Below are 21,523 nucleotides of genomic sequence, written 5' to 3'. Positions count from 1 at the left end.
GGGCCATTCAAATGAGTACTAGAAAGCTTGCTTAACTGATCTACATACCCAGAAAATATCCCCTTCTTAGTTTGATGTATAAATTTGAGATACACTTGCTCATTCTTGGCTTTCTCTAACTGCTATTGTTTTTCAGAATTGTAATCAATTCTGGAGCAAATGCAGCTGATTGCTATTGTGGCTTTGTGATTCTAATTGGTTGAAACTACCTCAATTAACTAGGATCACCTGTTTGAAGGATACTCCACACAAAGGCATTGAGAAGAGGATCTATTCATCTGTTATGAAATAGTGACATCAAGCATATATCTACCCCCTGAAACAATGCTTAAGCAGTCTTAGCTATAGGATTTGACAACTTGTAACTGTAACCGTGAAGGTCCACAATAATGTTTCACAAATTAAGAAAAATTGTTGGCCATAATACATGACTTTGTAAGGATTTTTATTTGAAGTTATTTAATCATTTGGAGGTACAACTTATACAATATTTACATATATACATTCAAAAGTACAGACAATGCTTGGTGTGGTCGAGTTACAGCTGTAGTTAAAATTGCGTACTCCCTTTATTTGAACAATGTTATTGAGTGATTAAGTTAAACCAGGGGTTTTCAAACTGGTCCTGGAGTATCCCCTGCCCTGCTGGTTTTTGTTCCAACCAAGGTCTTAATTGCTTAATTGAATCCTTAATTTACCTAAAAAAGCAATATACCATTCAATTACGTCTTGAAGATTTGTTATTGTTTTCAGAAGTTAAGTAGTTCCCCTTCTTGTGAATAGAATAATAGATCTTATTCACTTCCTTCTTTAGAACAGAGTATGATGTCACAACAGGCTTGATCCAAATATACAATCCCAATTTAGTAGGCCCCTGTATGTCATGCTGCATTTCTAAGGGTTAAACTGTCTCACAAAGTTAACTCCACTTCTCAGTCACAGGGGCATGCCTCAGAATGGAAAGCCTGTGACCCTGGTTCCCTCCGAATTGTTATTTTAACCTGAAAAGAACACAGAAGAAGAGGGTATGTATATATTATAGTCTAGAGTATCTGGAATCGTTTGACCATAAATGCTGTGTTTGATTCTCCATGGCCAAATATCAACAGCTGAAGTCTTACCTCGGCCTTCATCAGTTTGCTCAGGTACAACTGCACCTCTTCCACACTCTGTGTCTGAAGATCGTTAACTGCGAGGATCTGGTCTCCTTTGTGAAACAGACACTCAGTAATTGGCAGGCCAGGCCAGTTGGCAATGCTAGGGGAGACCATGGGGTGTCATGTGAGCAAAAGTCTGGGAAAATTGCTGCTGGGTTCTAACTACATACTAATCTGTATGATACTGAGATGTGACTATATCACACAACAATATTGATGTATTTCTTGCAAGAGATTTCATGACTGTGAGAAGATGCTAACCAAGGAGCCATTGCTCATGGTTGCAGTTGTGGCTGTTATACATTTTTGAGTCTCTTCAACTGTGTCCTCTGGGAAAATACATACCACGGTATTCCATCTACTTCAGTGAGTGTGAGGTAATTCTTCAGATCATTTTGGGTTACATACACGTCCTTCTCCACCAGAGTTATTTCCTCAAAGCTTCTGAAAAACACGGTCACCATAGCGTTCTTAAGTGTTTTACCCAGATAACCAGCAAGAGCAAGACTACAGTTTGCAGCTAGTCTAGTTTTAGAGAAGAACGTTTATTATTTAAATGTATATTATTTCAACCTAAAAACAAAGCACTGCCTCCTCAACTGTGGAAGAAGCCTAGGTGTTCTCACTCCAAACAGCTAAACCACAGGAAAGGAACCAGGAAACAGACTTTACTTAATGTTAAGGAAAGGGACATTTGTAACAAGGATACAACTGGGTAATGGGAATTGGGATCCCATGTATCTTTAATAGCACAGCTCTTGTCAATGTATTAGGGCACTGACTTTCGCACCCCTAGAGTCACAACCTGATGTTTTTAGAGAACTCCCATCCAAATACTTGGCAGATTAGGTTCTGGTACCTGAGCTGGAATGGAATGCATTTGCTAGACCTGTAGAATGTGTTTTATTTACAAACTGTCATCCCACCATTAGTAATGTTTCTAACTTGATTCTAATGGGTTAATATAACCAGGTACACTGGTTAGCTGAAAAAGAAAATAGCTCCCAAAAGAGTGTATGGGATATAGCTACCGATAGGTACCTGTATGTTGAAATTAACTGAGTTGAACAGAAGGGAAGAAGATGAAAGCAATCAGCTCCACCAGCCTGTTGATATGGAATGAGGAGATGACTACGCAGGAAGGCAGGATTTGGACACAGGGAAGCCCTAGAGCCGTTGCTGGTGAACGCATGGAGGAACACTGCATAGACAGTGCATGCAACTCACTCACAAGCTTAGCTGACACAATGGTCAGCTGAAAATCCATTTTCAAAAAGACAAACTTCAACTCTAGTAAAGTGTCTCAAAGGGGGCCTTGGAAAGAACCTCCAGCAAAGGAAAGGCAGACCGATTGCAATAGGGGGTTGACACACGCCTTTCAAGAAAGGAGAAAGCAGCTAAAGTATTGCAGCCTTGTAGAGAACCCTCTCACACTCTACAGAACTACTGTGGGGGACAGCCCCAGGGCTGACAATCTCAGGGGCCAAACTCAGAGCTCAGGAGGCCTGGGTTGGGGTGCTATAGCTCACCCTGGGTATGTGACAGCATGTCTCCCCTAAGTGGAATTTGCCACGGCCCCCTGATGAGCAGGTGAATCAGAGCCAAGAAACTCAGAGGGCCACGAGGAGCCACTAACAGCACATCAACTCCCAATGGGCTGTAAGCTTCTCCAAATGGAGAACCACAGTGGGCAGTGTTCAGATTCTCATGAGGAAAGAGATCCTGCCCCGAGGAAGCAAACCCAAATGTGCTCAACTACCTGAGAGTGAAGGTGCCACTCCAACACCAGGGGAGTGGAGAGGAGATATGCTGCCATGTTCACCCCTCCCGTAAGGTGAACTGATTCAGAACAGTTCACCTTACGGGAGGGGTGAACATGGCAGCATATCTCCTCTCCACTCCCCTGGTGTTGGAGTGGCACCTTCACCCTCAGGTAGATTGAGGTCAGCCGAGGTAACATCGGCGACTGCAGGCCTTTGATGTGTGGCACGGCTACTGTTGTGTTGTCAGACCGGATGAGCGTGCCAGTTCCCAAGAGCATTTCAGTTCAAAAACTATATTAAACAAGCAGGGGCCTTGTGAAACGATGTGGCCCATTGCAAATATCCAACTTGATTTTCAGTGTGTTTTCAGGGATTCCCCAGTGCCTCTGTGTTATCCTATACCTAATTTGCTACATATAATGATATAATTACTTTTGCTTCAGTTTAAGGTATCACATTAGCTTTACATTAGGAAGTTAATAAAATAATATATCCCATTGCATTTTATTAATTTGTATGAATTATTGAAAATTACTTTATTTTAAAGCATAGGCCAATTTAACAAACATTATTATCATCATATTACTATTAATAGTAGTAGTAGTAGTAGTAGTAGTAGTAGTAGTAGTAGTAGTACAGAAATGTTAAAGTTTAATTTTCCCTTGAATGTGGTGCAGTTCCTCGGCTGACCACTGGGAGTGCACAATAATATCTGCTCTGTTTAATGAGTTGGCTGTTAGTTACCATTCAGTAGTAGGTATTGTTAGTATTTATGGCAATTAAAGTAACCCAGGGATTGAACCATTGTAGGTGAACAATGGTGCATAAAGGTCACCACTGACATGTCTGAAATGCAAGTGAGAATCTTAACATTGGTTATTAAGCTGTTTGTTTTTATTCTGTAACTGACAAAACCCACAATGGCCAAAAGTATCTTGTCCATTACCTTTCAGTCTGAAGTTGCTGGTCCCCATTTATTGAATTACTATGGGATTCAAGTTCCTGACATGCCGAGGTAACCTTAGTTGAAAGATTGTCATTTGATTCCTCTTTGTCCCTGTACAAAAAACAAAAATCAAAACGTTTTATCTGTTTAATGATATTGAGATCATGTTATACATTTGCACAACAGAAACACCAGGAATACTTACACTGGGCAAGAAGAGCTAGGAGCAATACTGAGATTCATCTGAATTTGCTTTGCTGCTTCAAAACTGTTAAAAAATAAAATAAAATAATGTATCTGTATGAGTGTGCTTTGCAGTTGTGTCTAAATTAAGTTACTGGTAGGAGACATTAAATACAGAATAGTCTTAGTACAGAATGTATTATGTATTATTTGACAGCTTAGATTCTACAGGTTGCCTGGTATTGCTTTAGCTTGAAATGTATGGTTATTTTTCTTCTTGAACTATGACTGCTGCTACTGCTACTAATAATAGTAATAATAATCATCACTTACACTGAGTCCATTTCCATATACAAGCTAGACACATTGTCTTCTCTGGTCTCAATATCTTTAGCCTCACTTTTCTAAAACAAAACAAAAAAGTGATTACATTTGCAGGAATACGTGTTATTTTCTCATGCGCACCTCAATATCCCCTTTTGCTCTAATTATAAATATGATACATCTGACATCATCTGTTTTACTGCGCATCTGTTGCGTTTCCTGTTCTTTGAGATGGTTTGTTGTCAAATCTGCCAAGACTGATATGAGCTTTATTTTTAGCTACAGAGATCAAGGCATGAAAAAAATTAAGTAAAACAATCAGCATCTTTTTACCAAGTTTCTGGGCACATCGTAATGGGACTCTATGGAAACTGGCTCAGACTTAGGGCATTTGTCCTCTATGTTTTTTTCCAATATGCAAACAGGACACTGGGAATAGAAAAAATACAACATGTAGGTTGAAGGAATTGACAAATCCAAAAAAGAAGATGGTAGTTATGGAGAGAAAACAACATGGATCAATCATTTTTACACTGATAACCTCGGTTAATGCCTCACAACATTGCTGCAAGTGAACTGGTGGTTCATTAGCAGGCGGTGGCAGTTTAGAAATGTTGAACATCCAAGGTATTTACAAGGCATTTATAAGTTATAAATAGCTTCTATATGTGGAGAATACATCTTTGGTGTTAAGTAAAAGCCATTAATAAGCTGTCAGCTACTTCATTATGGATTCTTTATTGATATTCTGTAAATATTCAGTGTAACGGAAATATATGAATGTAGGTTTGTCCAACATAAAGGTCTCTGGCCGCTTTCACAAACCTCTGATTGAGAGGTTGCACTAAGGCTGCACTTGTAATAGGTCCTTGCTTTTTGCTTTACCTTAGTTTGTTGGTAGCTCTTTTAAGATTGCATAAAAACCAGAATTCTGTTATGAATGTTTTTGGTATACATCCTAAATGGCTCACCTCATAGTGTTCGGAAATGTAGGTTCTTCTCATGATCGGCTCAGAAATGGATCTTGCTTTGGATTGCTATTGTGTGAAGAGAGAGATTTCATACAGTGTACTGCAGATTTCCATGCTTAGTTTATATATATATATATATATATATATATATATATATATATATATATATATTTATCTATCTTTCTATCTATTATTATTATTTCAGTCTTTTCATTTTTTTGTATCATCATTTCGTAATGATTTAAATTAACTTGAGTGAAATGATTAATAATACAGTATGTGACTTCATTTAAATATATTTTGTTTAATTTCCAAACAGTGTACCAGCCTTAGAACCCATAATAGCCCAAAGAGTTTCTCAATTTATTATAATTAGACTTGCGAAGAGAAGCAATTATTTTTGATTCATGACTTAAGAAATATATTGTAACTGAGTATTGCTTTGCTCCCAGAGCAGGGATACTATTTGCTTAATGAAATCACCTAATAGTCAAGACACAACCCCACCACTACCAACCACCCTGTGACAAACTAATGAAATAAAAATAAACACACAGCTAATGGTTTAAAATAGGACTGGAGTGGAAAGACATGCTTGTGAATGCTGCATGTGGCCAGCAAGTAAATTGGCACTGACATTCAGAGACACGACATTGGAAGAAAATGGAAAATGCGATCAAATGAAAAGTGGAATAAATGAAACCATAAATATGACGTACTGTTGGGTGAAAGGGGACGAATGCCCCGTCTGGATCTTCAAGTGAGTCCTCATCACCGAAGCTTCCTCTGGAGGGCCAATTCGTTCTCTCTGTTAGTTTCTCCAGTTTCTATGAAGAGCACATATGTGGAAGAGTGAGGCAAAGATAGAACAGGAGTACTGATGTCAGCGGTAAAGACCTCCAACACAGACAGACCAGACACATCTTCCCCAGCAATATCACATGCCCACGTGTCCTTAGACAATGATACAATTGGTGCATTTTTACTGGAAGAACCCGTAACCGTTTTGAAAACTGGGGTGAACAGAGTGCAATTTAACATTCTCTCTTGGGTCTGACAACTTTAGACATCAGGGTTTTGCTTTGGCACAGAATGGAAAGGACAACATGAATTTCAATGTTTTTTCTTAAGTGAAAGCTTCGTACCTCGGGGCTCCAATGTTCCTGTTCTGACTTAGACTTCAGGACATTGAATATGGCATTGTACCAGCGGTCCACATCCTCCCTAAAACAAAAGAACGGTGGAAACGTATTCAATACAGCTGAGACACCTTTCTTTCTCTTTTTCCTTTTTGTCTGTTCTGTTTTAAGATGTTCTTTCAAAGCCTCAGAACACTTAATTAAAGCCTGCCTCAGTACAGTGCCATTGTACTGGATTCAAAGTAAAATCCAGGAAGAAGAAGGTGCCTAAATAGATTAAATAACACGCATAATTAAGTGCATGGAAAGAAGTAATACATCACTCCTCAGAAGAGCACAAACACAGGAAGGACATGTTTCCCTTTTTCTGCACAATTAAAATATCATTCTTTCTTGAGTACAATACCAAAATAAATCTTAATTACTACTTTCAAAAGTTGCCAGCCTCTTACAACAGTATTAAAATTGGACACTTCAGCATATTATCGTATCAGGCAGAGAGTAAGTAACTTATACTTATGTAAATAGACCCTACCCATGTATGTAGCTTTTTCCTGGTTATTCTTGAGGAATGTTTAGTGCAAGTGTGATGGTATTATGTAACAACAGTTTTTATGTTTTTATGTAACAACAGACTGCTATATTTTAATTTCATGGAGCAGCTATTCAGTTTGACACAAAATATGAGCACAACCAACGGAATACATTTATTTATGAGCAACTGCAGTGCACAGCCAGACAGGACCTTCTGCTTTTCTTTCCAAGTCCTCAATTTCATAATGGAACTGTTTTTTGACTTCGAGTGGTCCATATTTGTTTTAAAAGCCCTTTAGCCAGTGACTACCACGGACTCAGTTTTTCCAAAGCAAGGTTTTGACCTCTGCAGCACAGAAGAGAGACAGCTTACTTGCTTTCTCCGATGAAAAAATAATCTCTATCTGATACTCGGGCGAACAGCACCATGTCAGACGAACACCTGAACGTCTTCTGAATCCAATTCCATTTCCCATGGTTGACAGGGCTCAGGTATATCAAAGTGATTCTGTAAAACAGCCATCAAACTCACATAAGAACATAAGAACATAAGAAAGTTTACAATCGAGAGGAGGCCATTCGACCCATCGTGCTCGTTTGGTGTCCATTTATATCTAAGTGATCCAAGGATCCTATCCAGTCTATTTTTAAATGTTCATCATAACATCATAACAATGCTCCGGTCTCCTGTTTCATAATTATCTTCATGTTACTTTAAATCTGTCAGATGATCATATTATATAGTCTGGGGCTCTCTGGAATATGAACTTTAGTGAGTGGACCAAGAATGATGATAATACTCCTTTGTGGGACAATATTAATATTCAAATAATCCTAGATCACTATTCAGAATGTAAAGAAGATTGCTTACTGAGATATGTCTATTTCCCCAGATATTTTGTCTCTTTCCTCCTTGCTCTTGTAGTACTTCAGCACATGGCCATTCTCACTCATTTGGGAGAGCTCGAAGTATCGCCTTTTCCATGATTTCTATACAGAGATGAAGATACAAAGAAAGATCAAATGGAAATAATTACTGTAATGGAATGAAACACTTATTCTTAGTTGGAAGTCTTTGCTCATCAAACAAAAAAAAATATGAAGACTTTAAAAGGGCCACTTCTTTAAATTATATAGCACCATCCTTGAAGCACCACATGGATAAACTGCATGGATAATCCACCAATATTTATATTTCTATGAGTAAAAGCGTGACTTTTTCAGTTTTTATTTTTATCAAATCTGATTTGGCAAAGTGATGTCCAGCAGTTACAAATGTATTTAGTCTGTAACACTAGTCAGAAAGTCAAATAGAATATGAGAATATGAGTATTAGTCCTAACCAAAATCAAGTAACACTGAGGACAATTATTTGCAAAGAGAAATTATTTGAAGATATCTTTAAATGATTTTGAGATATCTGCAAATCATTTTAAGATATCTTCAAATGACTTCCTGTATTTTGGCTGAGATGATCACTTTCTGTTCCTCATTCAGTTTCATAGAAATGAATTAACCAGGCAGTGATAATATTGGGCTACATACAGGATGTGATTTGAAGATATCTTGAAATGATTTAGACATACCTCTAAATAAACAGGAAGTAATTTGCAGATATCTAAAAATATTTAAAGATATCTCAAAATGATCATTTGGCATGTCATAAATGTGTGCATACATAAGGTGTACCCAGAATACCTTTGTTAATCATATCTTCTCACCAGACACTTACGTAGGATCTAAAACGACTCAATGGTGGGGATTTTAACAAATACCCAGACGTCTGCTTCTCCTTACTAGGCACCACATAGAAAACTGTATTTGAACCTTTGGAAGGAAAACAACACACCAACAAAAAAAACAAGCAAGTACAGGGACACAAATTAATATTCAAAACAGGTTTATGAAGACATGCAACAAATTAAGAAAACAGAGCAAATTACAGTACAGTCACTTTTCTAAAATGTTTTCTGAGAAAAGTATTATTCCTTCTTATCTTCAAAGCAGAGGTACAGCATAAAATAAAGCATCTTTCTCAGAAATTGGTATAATGTTATTTAGGCTGTTTTGTTTACTACTGAGGATTTCCTTTTTCATAAATAATAAATTGTTAAAAACCTTCCTTTGTAGCAAAAAAGATAAATAAAAGATTGCCTTAAATATAAAAGCGTATTAGTATTAATTACTGTAATTAATCATTGTACAGAAAGAAGAAAGAGGAAAACATGCATATTTTAATTGTAGGAGCATTTCTGAAGTGCTCATATTACTGTGTTTTTTTTTTTTATCTTCCAATTTTATTTAGGTCCAGAACTACATTTTCAACCATTACTTTTAGACTGTGTAAAACAAAATAGGGCAATGACATACCTGAACTTTTTTGATTGATCCTGCTTAGCATTGTGAAGTCTCACTCGCCCTATACAAAAGAAAGAATAACATTTTTGTTTTCCTCTGACTTAATAATAAATTCTGACATATTGGGTTAAGTCATAGAATTGAAGGGGGTTTTATTTATTGAAATGAAGTAAGAAAAGCCAAGAAGAACAAAAGTGTGAAGACATAAATACAAAATATGAATGCCTGTGAGTTAATAATAGAAAGACCTTCTAGGGCAGGGAGAACAAAACATATATGCAATTCATTAAAAAGATGAAAAAGCTTTTGCTTCCAGAGCCAAAACTCTTAGGAGGGCATCTGTTTCACAAACCTGGAAGGTAATAGTTAAGATCCACACAGTGTCACCGCTAACAACCTTGACACACAATACTTTGAAATAACTTATCCCCCCCCAAAAAAAACAACATTATTTTAAATGATATATAGTTCTCATACTTTTAACAAACATAACATATTTACATAATAACATTAACTGAACACACATTTTGAATTCTTATTTCTTACTCTTTGACCTTAGGGTCTTGCACTTATACCCAAGTCCTGACCTGTAGCCTCTATCAGGGAAATGATCCATCGGATTAGTCACTTCAGTGGCCTGACACTAGACACAGACACAATTAGTGCCTGTGCACGGGGTCATCCTTGCTCCAGTGTAACACCCAACATGACTAGAATATCAGACACTTGGATCAGCGCAATGTAAAGACACAGTTCAACAAAGCAGTGTTCATAACCCCGAGGCCTTCCTCTGCTCTGCAATTCAAGATGTCTAAATTTAGCCTGCTGTTTGTTTGTTTTTCTCTTTAAAATTCCCTCTGTAATTGAAATAAATAAGTCATTCCTCTCTTCGCGTCGGCATTGGTAGCCGAGACATGGCAACGTGCCATTTGATTTATGTCAACCGTACAACATGGTGATGTAAAACCTAAAGCACCTGTGGCCCTTCCATCTTCACCTAAAATACGCTGAAGGCGTTTAAAGAAAAACAACTGCAAAAATCACACTGTTATTTCAAGTAGAATACTGTTGAAAAAACAAACAAAAAACTTTATTATACCAGCACTGAGGATACTGCAGGTCTCCTTCTGCCAGCTACTACTTTGAGATATAAAGTGCTACTTACAAATGTATTATTATTATTCTTATTACCTATATAATAGTGAGATCTACTGAAATTCAAATAATAAACTTAAAAAGTACACTTTTGTTTGATACCAATTTGCAAGAATTGGGTGCCTCGATGAATATCTGGGGTTCCCATAAGTCAACAAGGCTTCTTGCTTGGTTGTACTGGGACATACATGGCTTCATATTGAATTGATAGTACAGCTTAGTTTAAGATTTCAATGTGGCATGTTTTTCTTTCAAATCTGGGCAACATATTACACATTAGACCCTTTAATAAAGAGGTAAATAGAAATGTGTCTGCAACCTGAGGAATATATTTTTAATAAGGAAGCTTTGTTTTGAATTGACATGCCAGCACCAGGAGAAAAGCTATGAAAGAGAATATTCCCTGTGCATTTATTCATCTGAGCCAATGACGAGATCATAATAGCTAAGCAGGTACTTTGAACCTCCTTACTTCCTCCTTTTTGTTGTCCCTGCATGAATCCAGCAAAACACAGCTTTTTATGTTGCTTACCTTCAAATAACTAAGTTCTCACAGTAAGAAGTTGAACTCTGTTTTACATGAGTTACAATAGTCTCATTCTCAATCTGACAAATAATAGAAAGACTATTCGAGTTTTCAGTTGGGATTATTTTTGCCGCAAAAGCAATGTTCTGGTTTGAATGCAGACTTTCTTGTGTGTTGCCGTTTTTGAATGCCTGGAAAACACAAGTGAAGGTGGGTTTGGCCTGGTCTTTTGGATTTGTATCAATGAGCATACTAGACAGTGGGGTGGGGCACAGACTATGACCCCAGATCAATAGAGAAATGAGTCTGCCCACATCAAACACGGTGAGATTCAGTTTTCTTCAGTCTGTCTGATGTCAATGTGAGCACAGTTTCATTGTTTTCTTCTCCTTTAGCTTCAATGAAACAGTTCTGTATCGTTTTTATATACAGCACTCTTCATGTGCATATAACTACAATGACACACATCTACCTATATGCACAGGAATGTATATAATAATGATAATAATTTTAATAATAATATTAATAATAATAATCATTACACTTCTGTAGCACATTATGTAGACTTCCAAAGCGCTTTACAGGTTAAGGGCTCCCACCTCCACCACCACCACTGTACAGCTGCAACAGCAGCCAAAGATAAGTATTAAACAATAGGAATTATTCATACATGGTTAATGATTGAAAGCTTGTAGATTATACCTACAGTTTGGAGATTGTGATCTTTCTTCTTTTCTGGCAAACCTTAACTGTGAGGCTGTCAAGCACATGAAACTCAAAAGACGTTTGTGTGGACATTTCTTTGACTCTGATGTCACAAAGCAAACATTCCAGTTATATGTAGGTAGTGTGTAAATCATTTAGTTTCTTCAGTATTCCCAGGATATCTTCAATGCACCAATAAAGTGAATTTTAAAACAAAACTGATGTAAACTATGTAGGTTATTTAATTGACCGAAGTGCAGGCAATAGTTTCAATATCCTTTTCTCTTTAATGTCAAACAAAAGGAACTATTTAAATAAAGTCCTAAAAACTGCCTTGTAATTGTACAAAATGTAAACAGTACCTGCAGTAGCATCCAGCTTCTTCGCTAGCACAGGAATTACTGCTGCTTCTGTCAACTTCTGTCTTCACAGTCCTAATTTCCTTCAAACTGTGCTTTCCCCCTGACTCTTAAATCCATTCACAACAACTCTCCATTCACAGTAGTGCATCTAGCTACTCTGGGGAGTTTCCTCTTAACCAATACGTCCTGGCAAAGGGAACTCTAACCTTTTGTTTATGTCGGTAAAGCCAAACCCACTAGCTGAATATGTATGAGCTACTGAAGCTCCAGTTATTAAAAATAATAGGATACGATAAGAACCCAAAGAAAAAAAGTTGAGTCGATTTGATTATATATAGTTACGTATGCAGTTCATTTAAATACTAGGACTTTATAATGTTGAAAAATTCATGTGCACCACAATATGTTTCTTTCTAGAGTATTTGACTTGAAATAGCAATTATCTTCTTGTTGTTGATTTTCTTTAACTTAATGGCTTCACCGTATTTGAGGTATGCTTTACATTAAAACACATCAGAATGTTGCATAGTTGACATAAATCAAATAGCTGACACAGAGAGTGCTGTGTACATAAAAGTGATACAGAACTGAGATTTGTGAGGTTTCACTGAAGCTGAAGGAGAAGAAAACAACCCAACCCAACCCAAGTTGAAATCAGCCATGACTCAGACAGACTGAAGAAAACTGAACCACACCATGTTTGATGTGAGCAGACATATTTCTCCACTGATCTGGGGTCATAGTCTGTGCCCTACAGTCTGGTATTCTCATTGACACAAATCTGAGAGCCCGGGCCACATCTGTCCTCTCATGGTTTTTCCTGGCATTCAATAATAGCAACACATTAAAGCCAGCACATTGCTTTTGTGGCAAACATAATCCCAATAATAAAGTATTTCTAGTATTTGTCAGACCATAATAAACTCTTGTTAAGCAGTTTGCTCAAAGTTCAAGTTTTACCGTGGGGTACTTTATTTGAAGGTATGCTGCGTGAAAAGATGGACAACGGAAATTAGGAAATAGGGAGGATCAAAATACATGCTTTGCTATTATAATCAGACTAATAAATACAAAAGTGGAATGTAACACAGACATTATTGGCAGCCTTTGTCACATATCTGGTTAAGAATAGAATACATACTGGTATCCTCCAGGGGATATTCTTTGATTTGTTTTGTTCCTGGTACAGGCAGGACAATTCAAGCAAAGCTTCCTTAACCAACCAAAGATAGTCCTCAGGTTGTTGGTACATTTCTGCTGACCTATTTAAAGGGACTAACATGTAATTTGTTACCCAGGTTTAAAGAAAAACACACAACATTGAAATGTTAAACTGAGGTTTACAGTTTCAATTCAAGGTCCAAAGACATACATGTCCCAGTGTAAGTGTCATGGAAGGGGCGTGGCAGACTTAATTAATGCACTTATTAGTTAATTATCTAATTTTGGGTTTTCTTCAGTATTATTATTCTCCTTTTGTATTTTGTGCAGTTTGATTCACTGGTTGTTTATTTATAATGAAGTGTTGCTTCTCATGTTTATATTGTCTGTTTTGTATTATATTTTCATTTAATTGGGTGATTGGCGTTGACGGAGACAGAGGAAAAGGATACTTAATCGCTGGAGTCGACAGCTAGACTACGGAGCGTTAAGTACAGTGAGGGAAAAAAGTATTTGATCCCCTGCTGATTTTGTACATTTGCCCACTGACAAAGAAATGATCAGTCTATAATTGTAATGGTAGGTGTATTTTAACAGTGAGAGACAGAATAACAACAACAAAATCCAGAAAAACGCATTTCAAAAAAGTTATACATTGATTTGCATGTTAATGAGTGAAATAAGTATTTGACACCTTCGACTTAGTACTTGGTGGCAAAACCCTTGTTGGCAATCACAGAGGTCAGACGTTTCTTGTAGTTGGCCACCAGGTTTGCACACATCTCAGGAGGGATTTTGTCCCACTCCTCTTTGCAGATCCTCTCCAAGTCATTAAGGTTTCGAGGCTGACGTTTGGCAACTCGAACCTTCAGCTCCCTCCACAGATTTTCTATGGGATTAAGGTGTGGAGACTGGCTAGGCCACTCCAGGAGCTTAATGTGCTTCTTCTTGAGCCACTCCTTTGTTGCCTTGGCTGTGTGTTTTGGGTCATTGTCATCCTGGAATACCCATCCACGACCCATTTTCAATGCCCTGGCTGAGGGAAGGAGGTTCTCACCCAAGATTTGACGGTACATGGCCCCGTCCATCGTCCCTTTGATGCGGTGCAGTTGTCCTGTCCCCTTAGCAGAAAAACACCCCCAAAGCATAATGTTTCCACCTCCATGTTTGACGGTGGGGATGGTGTTCTTGGGGTCATTCCTCCTCCTCCAAACACAGCGAGTTGAGATGATGCCAAAGAGCTCAATTTTGGTCTCATCTGACCACAACACTTTCACCCAGTTCTCCTCTGAATCATTCAGATGTTGGCAAACTTCAGACGGGCCTGTACATGTGCTTTCTTGAGCAGGGGGACCTTGCGGGCGCTGCAGGATTTCAGTCCTTCACGGCGTAGTGTGTTACCAATTGTTTTCTTGGTGACTATGGTCCCAGCTGCCTTGAGATCATTAACAAGATCCTCCCGTGTAGTTCTGTGCTGATTCCTCACCGTTCTCATGATCATTGAAACTCCACGAGGTGAGATCTTGCATGGAGCCCCAGACCGAGGGAGACTGACAGTTATTTTGTGTTTCTTCCATTTGCGAATAATCACACCAACTGTTGTCACCTTCTCACCAAGCTGCTTGGCGATGGTCTTGTAGCCCATTCCAGCCTTGTGTAGGTCTACAATCTTGTCCCTGACATCCTTGGACAGCTCTTTGGTCTTGGCCATGGTGAGAGTTTGGAATCTGATTGATTGATTGCTTCTGTGGACAGGTGTCTTTTATACAGTTAACGAGCTGAGATTAGGAGCACTCCCTTTAAGAGAGTGCTCCTAATCTCAGCTCGTTAACTGTATAAAAGACACCTGGGAGCCCGAAATCTTGCTGATTGATAGGGGGTCAAATACTTATTTCCTTCATTAACATGCAAATCAATTTATAACTTTTTTGAAATGCGTTTTTCTGGATTTTGTTGTTGTTATTCTGTCTCTCACTGTTAAAATACACCTACCATTAAAATTATAGACTGATCATTTCTTTGTCAGTGGGCAAATGTACAAAATCAGCAGGGGATCAAATACTTTTTCCTTCACTGTACCTCACTTTGGTTTCTGGGGAGGTTTCGAGGACATTGAGACATTTGAATTGGCTTTTGACAGTGATTAATCCTTATTCAGGTATTCAGATTCAGGTATCTTACCTGAATAGAGAGGGTCTCCGTGCTGGGTTTCCAAAGTTGCCTGCTTTCACCCCCGAATAGCCCATGGAGCAGCACTGCATCTGCGAACAAAGAAAGAATTTATTATATTTATCCTGAACTTATTATTCTATTGTTTTCTTTGTGTTTCCTTTGCCAATGAAAGTTGAGACTTGAGAACTATGATTGTACAATAATATACAACATTGTTCAGAAAATGTACTTTTGATTACTAGTGTTAAGTAATTACTAGTGTTAAGTATATCATTAGGAAAATTGGCAGAGGAAATGGTCTCTCTCAGAGCTTAGATTTTTATTGTAGTTCATGTTGATAATGTTAAGAAACATAATCAAACAATAAAGAGAAAAGGAAACTGGCCAAATAAGCTTTCATCTTTGTAATCTGGGCTTTCTCTGAATCATAAATCCTGTTTATAAGTTAAATTAAACTTTAGATTGGAGTTTCGAAAATCAAGGACCTGAACCCAGATCATGGTGACTCGGACTCAAACCATGTTGATTTCCTCGACTACAAGTCTGGTAGTGTTTGATATTTATTTATCCTTATGCTTTGGAAAGGAATAATATCTTATGCTAAATTAAGTAGTAATGACAAAGACTCGTCATGAAAAATGGTCGAGTCACCAAATCCGTGACTTGAGTCAGAAGAGTCCAAGTCCCGGACTCGAGTACTACAAGTCTAGTATAAAGTGCTGACCGATCACAAACCTAACAGTGAACGCCACACGCAACTGTTTCCTTGACCTGTAACATCTTCAGAAGCCCGTTGATCCTCTATCTGAGACGGGAATATGAGGTTATCTCCTTGGCTTGTCACTAACAGGAGTGTTGAACGTGACAAATTAGGAGCATCAGCTGAAGGGGGCGACCTGCAATTCAGCATTTTGGATTTTGTTCACAGCTGTTGAGGAAAGCACGTGACTGCTGGACTGCTTTGGCAGGCTGCTGATCAAGTGTGAGAGCAATTTCTTAACATGAATGTGCTGCAGTTGCACATGCAAGGGATATTTGTGAATGTCCTAGCATGTACCGTAGGCATTCGGAAATCACAATCTACCATTGCCAATGTCATCTGTTTAGTCCAAGAGCCCCAGCCCACCTCCTGGGGGGTTCAGTTGGTGAAGCACAGCTGCAACTTTCCTATCTCACCCCCTCGCTGAATCTGGGTAAGAAGAACTGGTTAATGAAGCTCAGAAAGCACACTACACCAGAGACGTGTACATCAAAGTCTGAGAGGTCAAAAGAAGCAAATATTAATAGAAGCTCCTGGGCATGAACACCAGCTTTACCCTCTGAGAAGTTCAGCGACTCTTTCTGGAATGATTCGCCAGCTGAGAAATGTAAGCTGAATACTTTGCAAAGCACAGGACCTGACCGGCGTAGTCAGTCCTACATAGCATGCCATACTCAGGCATCCAGGACCATAATTGCAGAACTTCACGTGAGACTCCTTCTTATAAATGGCAAACGCTACAGCTGTACACCACTAGGTTAGACTTGAAAGTCATATGGGACTTCAGTGCTGGGGATTGGAAGGTTTTGGAAGAAGAGACAATTGGGGAAAAGCTTTTGAGCAGTAAAATTGTTAAAGCAGTTCTGTTGTTGGGTTATTTTATCTGTCATTATTTGCCTGCGAGCCAGAAGAGTTGACCATGAAATCTCAATGCCAGGTGAGCACTATCTCCTCTCAGTTTTTTATTGTGTTTTCTTTCTTTCTTTCCCTGAAATGTGCTTTTCTCTTTGACAGGAATCACTTGTGAAGCAGCAGGAGTACCTGGAAAGGCAAAAGGAAGCTGTGAAATACAAAATTAAAAAACTGACCGCAAAGCAGACAGACATCACGGTAAGTCGAGGATTGCAGGAAAACGCCAGCCTGGGGCCACGGAGAACGGGTTGTGTGAGTTTGCAGCTGCTGAAATTGGCAGGAGTGTTAGTTAGGTACATGGGAAAAACCTAAGTAAAGCAAAGGGAAATACCAAAAAGAAAAAGGTAAATATCCCAAATAAAAACAAGCCCTTGATATGAACCACACTACTTTGAAAGTTTTTATAAAGTATTTAAAGTTCTTATGGTGACAAAGTAGTCTGATTCACAATTTAAATTATACTTGAGGAACCTGAGAAGCACAGCTTTAAGTTACACTGAAAAGTAACATTTTGTGAAAGAAAAGTAAAGTGCAAGATTAATGTATTGACCTGCTAAGGTGACCTATGTGACGCTTTAAGAAATCTGTACTTTTTCACAGCTCACTGTACTTGTTTTTAACATGGAGTAATTGTTAATTCAAATTTAGCTTATCATGTCATTTGTTCCCTATGTGTATATTTAGAAAAAATCCACAGTGATAATGGAAAGCATTTCCAAGAAGTATGAAGATATAAAAAGAGTGCTGGATGAGGATATGAAAGTCACCTTAAACCAGCTGGAAATGGAAGCTCAAGCTGCCATCTATACCCTTGATGTCCTCATTGAGAAGTGTAACCTGGCCACGGCAGACATTGAACGGGAATTATCCGAGCTTAGTGATCAGCTGGAACAGAAAACCTCACAGTCTAAGGTTGGCCATGCTTTTTAAAAATGGCATATGTAATGAATGATTGGATTTATATAAAAAAAAAATCTCATTTTAATATGCCACTCGTGCAATCAGTATAAAGTAGTTAGAAAAAGAAGGAGACGCTTTACAAATTAAACATTGAATGGGACTAATTGTAATTTGATGTTGACCATATCTACAAAATACAAAATTCTGATGCAAAGCTCCATATTAAGGTGTTCTAATACATTTTACACAGCACTGAAAGTAACCTGAACACAAATCTGAAGCAAACCAAATCCAATCCAAAAAGCCACAACACCGACACTGATGATTGTTTGGATATGATGTAATGATAGCTGAGAGAGGTATAGCAGTAATTAACCTCTCTCTTTGTTGTTCTTCCCTCACACAGAACGCACAAACTGAAGACAGGTGTGTATAACTAACCTAGCCTTTGTGTGCATGATGTTTTGAAAGCTAATGCTAATTAGAAAAACATACATAATCATCTCGCACTTCCTGAAACAAAGTAAAACAATGCTACTGTGTGTTTGGTGTGTTTGGTTCTTAGCTTGTCTGGTAGTTTGTTTCATGCGGGTCCTTCTGTTTTGTAGAGCGATGGAACCTATAAACATTGGCAATCTGGATTCCATCCAACTCGATGGGTACAAGTCAGATCAGCTTCTTCAGTTAATTAACAATCTGTTCGTATGCGTTCGCTCACAGATTCCAGTCACCAAAAAAGTCTACCAGAGCTGTAAGTGACATTTTATTGCTTTTATGCTCCACTCCACACACTTTATCGGTTCGCGTGCTTGTTTGTATAATTCTATAGGAGATCAAAAAATGATAGCAGTGTAAATTGAAAGGGCACATTCCTGTACTGTCCAATATCTTTTAATCTCTTATCTTCCTACTGACACTTGCTTAACAAAACATATCTCAGGCTACAGCAAACATTTCCAGTGCAGAAATGCAGATGATTCATTTAAAGAGAATGGTGAAGTCTCCTACAAAAATATACAACAAACGTATTGATGCTGTTGCAAGTAACAAAACAAATGTATACCTTGCCTAATTACTTAATTACAGGACTCTGAAGGACATAATGAACATTTTTGTCCCTACTTTTTAGCCCAATGAGCTATCTCTCTTGATCAGAATATTTGATAAACAAGCCACTAACTTGTCTCTCATGCATCTTAAGACAAATAAGCATCATATCAATGTAATATAAACAAAGATTTGACTATGAAGAGTCGCAGAAATCCAGAGAGAGATGCCCCTACAATTAAAAGGTTTTTATTACAAGCAGCTGCAAGGAAGAGGTTCAAGATGCAATCTCGAGAACAGAGAATAGAAGTTACAAACTAAAGGCACTTTTATGCAGATCAAACAGGAGAGAAAGATAACAGGCCTGCATGTCTGTCCCGTGATGAGTGTAAGTTCGGTTTCTGTCTGATAACTGCTGAGGAAGACCCATATATAGTCAAACCGAGGAGAATTAAGGCATACGTAATGTTTAATATAAGGGGGTTTGGACAATGTGTCAAGCCCAAATTGCTGGTGAAAACTGGTTCTTATCAGACTCTGTTCTTCTAGGTATCAGGGTTGAACTACAGCACAGTAACAGCACAGTGAGACAGTGACCTAGTTTACACAGACACACAGGGAAAGAAATGCAGTTCTTCAGACTACATGGTCTGATTTTTCACGACTGCCCTGTGTTTCAGAGAAAAGCATCTGTTCATTTTGTTCTTTTATCTCCTGTCACAATAATCCTGTTGGGGATGGGAGCATTATAACCTTGAAAACTAAAATGAGAACTATGAGAAATGAGAAATGTTGTTCTTGTGTACTTTTATCAGCCACCCATTTTGCACAGTACCAGTCTCATATTCCTATTCCTTCTACTCTTCCCCTTCTCTTATCCAAGACGCATCCACGGCTGTGCTGGATCCCGATACAGCTCATCCAAAACTGTGTATCTCTGCCGATGGCACCACAGCCACCTTCACGGATGAGTGGCAGGACGTTCCCAATAACCCGGTGCGCTTTGACACCACCCTGAACGTCATCAGCTCCGAGGGCTTCTCAGATGGGAGGCATTACTTGGAGCTGGAGGTTGGTGGAAAGACCTACTGGGAGCTGGGGCTCACCTATCCCAGCATTCCCAGGAAAGGCAGGGAGGAGACATGCTGGCTGGGGAGGGGAGAGGACTCCTGGTGCGTGGAGTTCTTCGAAGGGGACTATACCGCCTGGCACAACGGGGTGTCCCACCAACTCCCAATCAGCCAAAGCTATAACAGGATTGGCGTCTATCTCAGCTACCCAGCTGGACTCATCTCTTTCCATGCAGTGGACGACCTGACTCAGATCGTGGCCTTCTGTGCCGGCACCTTCACCGACACCCTCCATCTTGCGGTTTGCCCCGGGCACGACAATGAAGAGACCAACAGGACACCGGTTAAAATCTGCAGTGTTTTCAAACCCATGACCTTCAATTCGTAACATCTGTAAAATGAGATATCCTGCTGAAGAAGAACAGAACTTGAACACAACACCAAAAGGAAAAGGTTTGTTTTGAGGGAGGCCTTCAGGACATGGGGAAAGCCAACGGATCACTTAGTTATTAATGGACACCAAACGAGCACGATGGGTCGAATGGCCTCCTCTCATTTGTAAACTTTATGTTCTTATATTTACAACGAAGGAAGCATTCATCTCAAAATGAAATTTAACGAAAGGACTTAATTCTTTGCAAAATGAGGAAATCTCAAACCTCTCCTAGATAAAATTAATTGTAAAGGTATTCAAACAAACTTGAGTTGTTTAAATGTAATGCAAGTGTTTGACCACTGAGCAAAATCTAAAATATTATTAAATACTTAACACTAATTTTGAATGAGCTCTGGTTAAACACTATTTTGAGAGAGGATTACTTAATTCTTCACTTTGGTAAATTCAAACATGTAGATTTTTTTTTATTAGATAAATGTGTTGACAGATTGTAATTCATCCATTTATACATTATGTATTAATAACGTGAATGAACAAATTTGATTGAATAGATTTATTATAAAGAAACAGTGGCGGTATTCAAAATGTGAACTGCAGTCTAATTCAAGTCAAAGTGCATTTTCTTCTCAGTAGATGTGACACTAGTGGGGCTAATATGAAATAACAAAACTGCAAGATACTGGCAAGTTCACAAATCATTTTAAAAGCCATGCTCCAGATACATATTTACAAATACAACTCTCTCTCCATGCCCTTACTTTTTCCACAAGATGAGAGGTTTATAACCAAAAATAGTTACACTTATAAGCAAGAACATCTTCAATTAGCAAAAGGAAAGTCCTGCTCAGTCTGAACTGCTCCAGTTTTTACATTTGTTATACATTGAAGAAAATGTTTACCTCAACATCCTGCAATTGAGATTAATAAAGGTTGATTAAAGGGTTTTTAACACCAATCTAAAGCAGAAATTTGTTACAAAGA

General features: G+C 38.4%; 2 protein-coding genes across 5 annotated transcripts; one reads left to right on the top strand and one right to left on the bottom strand.

Moving 5' to 3' along the window:
• Window positions 1-432: 432 nt before the first annotated feature.
• Window positions 433-12,285, bottom strand: LOC136716102 (pleckstrin homology domain-containing family S member 1). 4 transcript variants are annotated; one of them, XR_010805115.1, is made up of 15 exons: window positions 12,124-12,285; window positions 9,388-9,436; window positions 8,750-8,844; window positions 7,889-8,007; window positions 7,391-7,525; window positions 6,490-6,568; window positions 6,064-6,171; window positions 5,345-5,410; window positions 4,707-4,802; window positions 4,383-4,453; window positions 4,072-4,134; window positions 3,867-3,977; window positions 1,503-1,601; window positions 1,122-1,207; window positions 433-1,001 (listed from the first exon to the last, which is right to left on the bottom strand). XR_010805115.1 is itself a non-coding variant. In XM_066693592.1 (15 exons), exons 2-15 carry the CDS (start codon window positions 9,416-9,418, stop codon window positions 933-935), a joined length of 1,278 nt encoding a protein of 425 aa, XP_066549689.1. In that variant the 5' UTR covers window positions 9,419-9,436; window positions 12,124-12,285; the 3' UTR covers window positions 433-932. The 4 variants fall into 4 exon arrangements, 3 of the variants coding, with proteins under 3 accessions (XP_066549689.1, XP_066549690.1, XP_066549691.1); XM_066693592.1 differs by having other exon boundaries at window positions 1,122-1,257; XM_066693593.1 differs by having other exon boundaries at window positions 1,122-1,257; window positions 1,503-1,598.
• A 4,695-nt stretch (window positions 12,286-16,980) lies between these two features.
• LOC136715710 (E3 ubiquitin-protein ligase TRIM39) lies at window positions 16,981-21,486 on the top strand. The gene is made up of 6 exons (XM_066693072.1): window positions 16,981-17,153; window positions 17,231-17,326; window positions 17,813-18,040; window positions 18,435-18,454; window positions 18,637-18,779; window positions 19,959-21,486. Exons 1-6 carry the CDS (start codon window positions 17,136-17,138, stop codon window positions 20,531-20,533), a joined length of 1,080 nt encoding a protein of 359 aa, XP_066549169.1. The 5' UTR covers window positions 16,981-17,135; the 3' UTR covers window positions 20,534-21,486.
• Window positions 21,487-21,523: the final 37 nt, after the last annotated feature.

Source organism: Amia ocellicauda, chromosome 20 (genome assembly GCF_036373705.1).
Source record: "Amia ocellicauda isolate fAmiCal2 chromosome 20, fAmiCal2.hap1, whole genome shotgun sequence".
NCBI lineage: Eukaryota > Metazoa > Chordata > Actinopteri > Amiiformes > Amiidae > Amia > Amia ocellicauda.
This window is presented reverse-complemented; position numbering and strand designations above follow the sequence as displayed.

What these genes read in the sequence shown, in the direction of transcription:
- LOC136716102 (XM_066693592.1), bottom strand. Translation starts at nt 9,418, where the DNA reads ATGCTAAGCAGGATCAATCAAAAAAGTTCAG. An exon ending in TGAGTCGTTTTAGATCCTAC is followed by an intron (nt 8,008 to 8,749) that starts GTAAGTGTCTGG and finishes ATCTCTGTATAG; the next exon opens with AAATCATGGAAAAGGCGATA. An exon ending in ACGATGTGCCCAGAAACTTG is followed by an intron (nt 4,454 to 4,706) that starts GTAAAAAGATGC and finishes GTTTTGTTTTAG; the next exon opens with AAAAGTGAGGCTAAAGATAT.
- LOC136715710 (XM_066693072.1), top strand. An exon ending in AACGCACAAACTGAAGACAG is followed by an intron (nt 18,455 to 18,636) that starts GTGTGTATAACT and finishes TCTGTTTTGTAG; the next exon opens with AGCGATGGAACCTATAAACA. An exon ending in CAAAAAAGTCTACCAGAGCT is followed by an intron (nt 18,780 to 19,958) that starts GTAAGTGACATT and finishes CTCTTATCCAAG; the next exon opens with ACGCATCCACGGCTGTGCTG.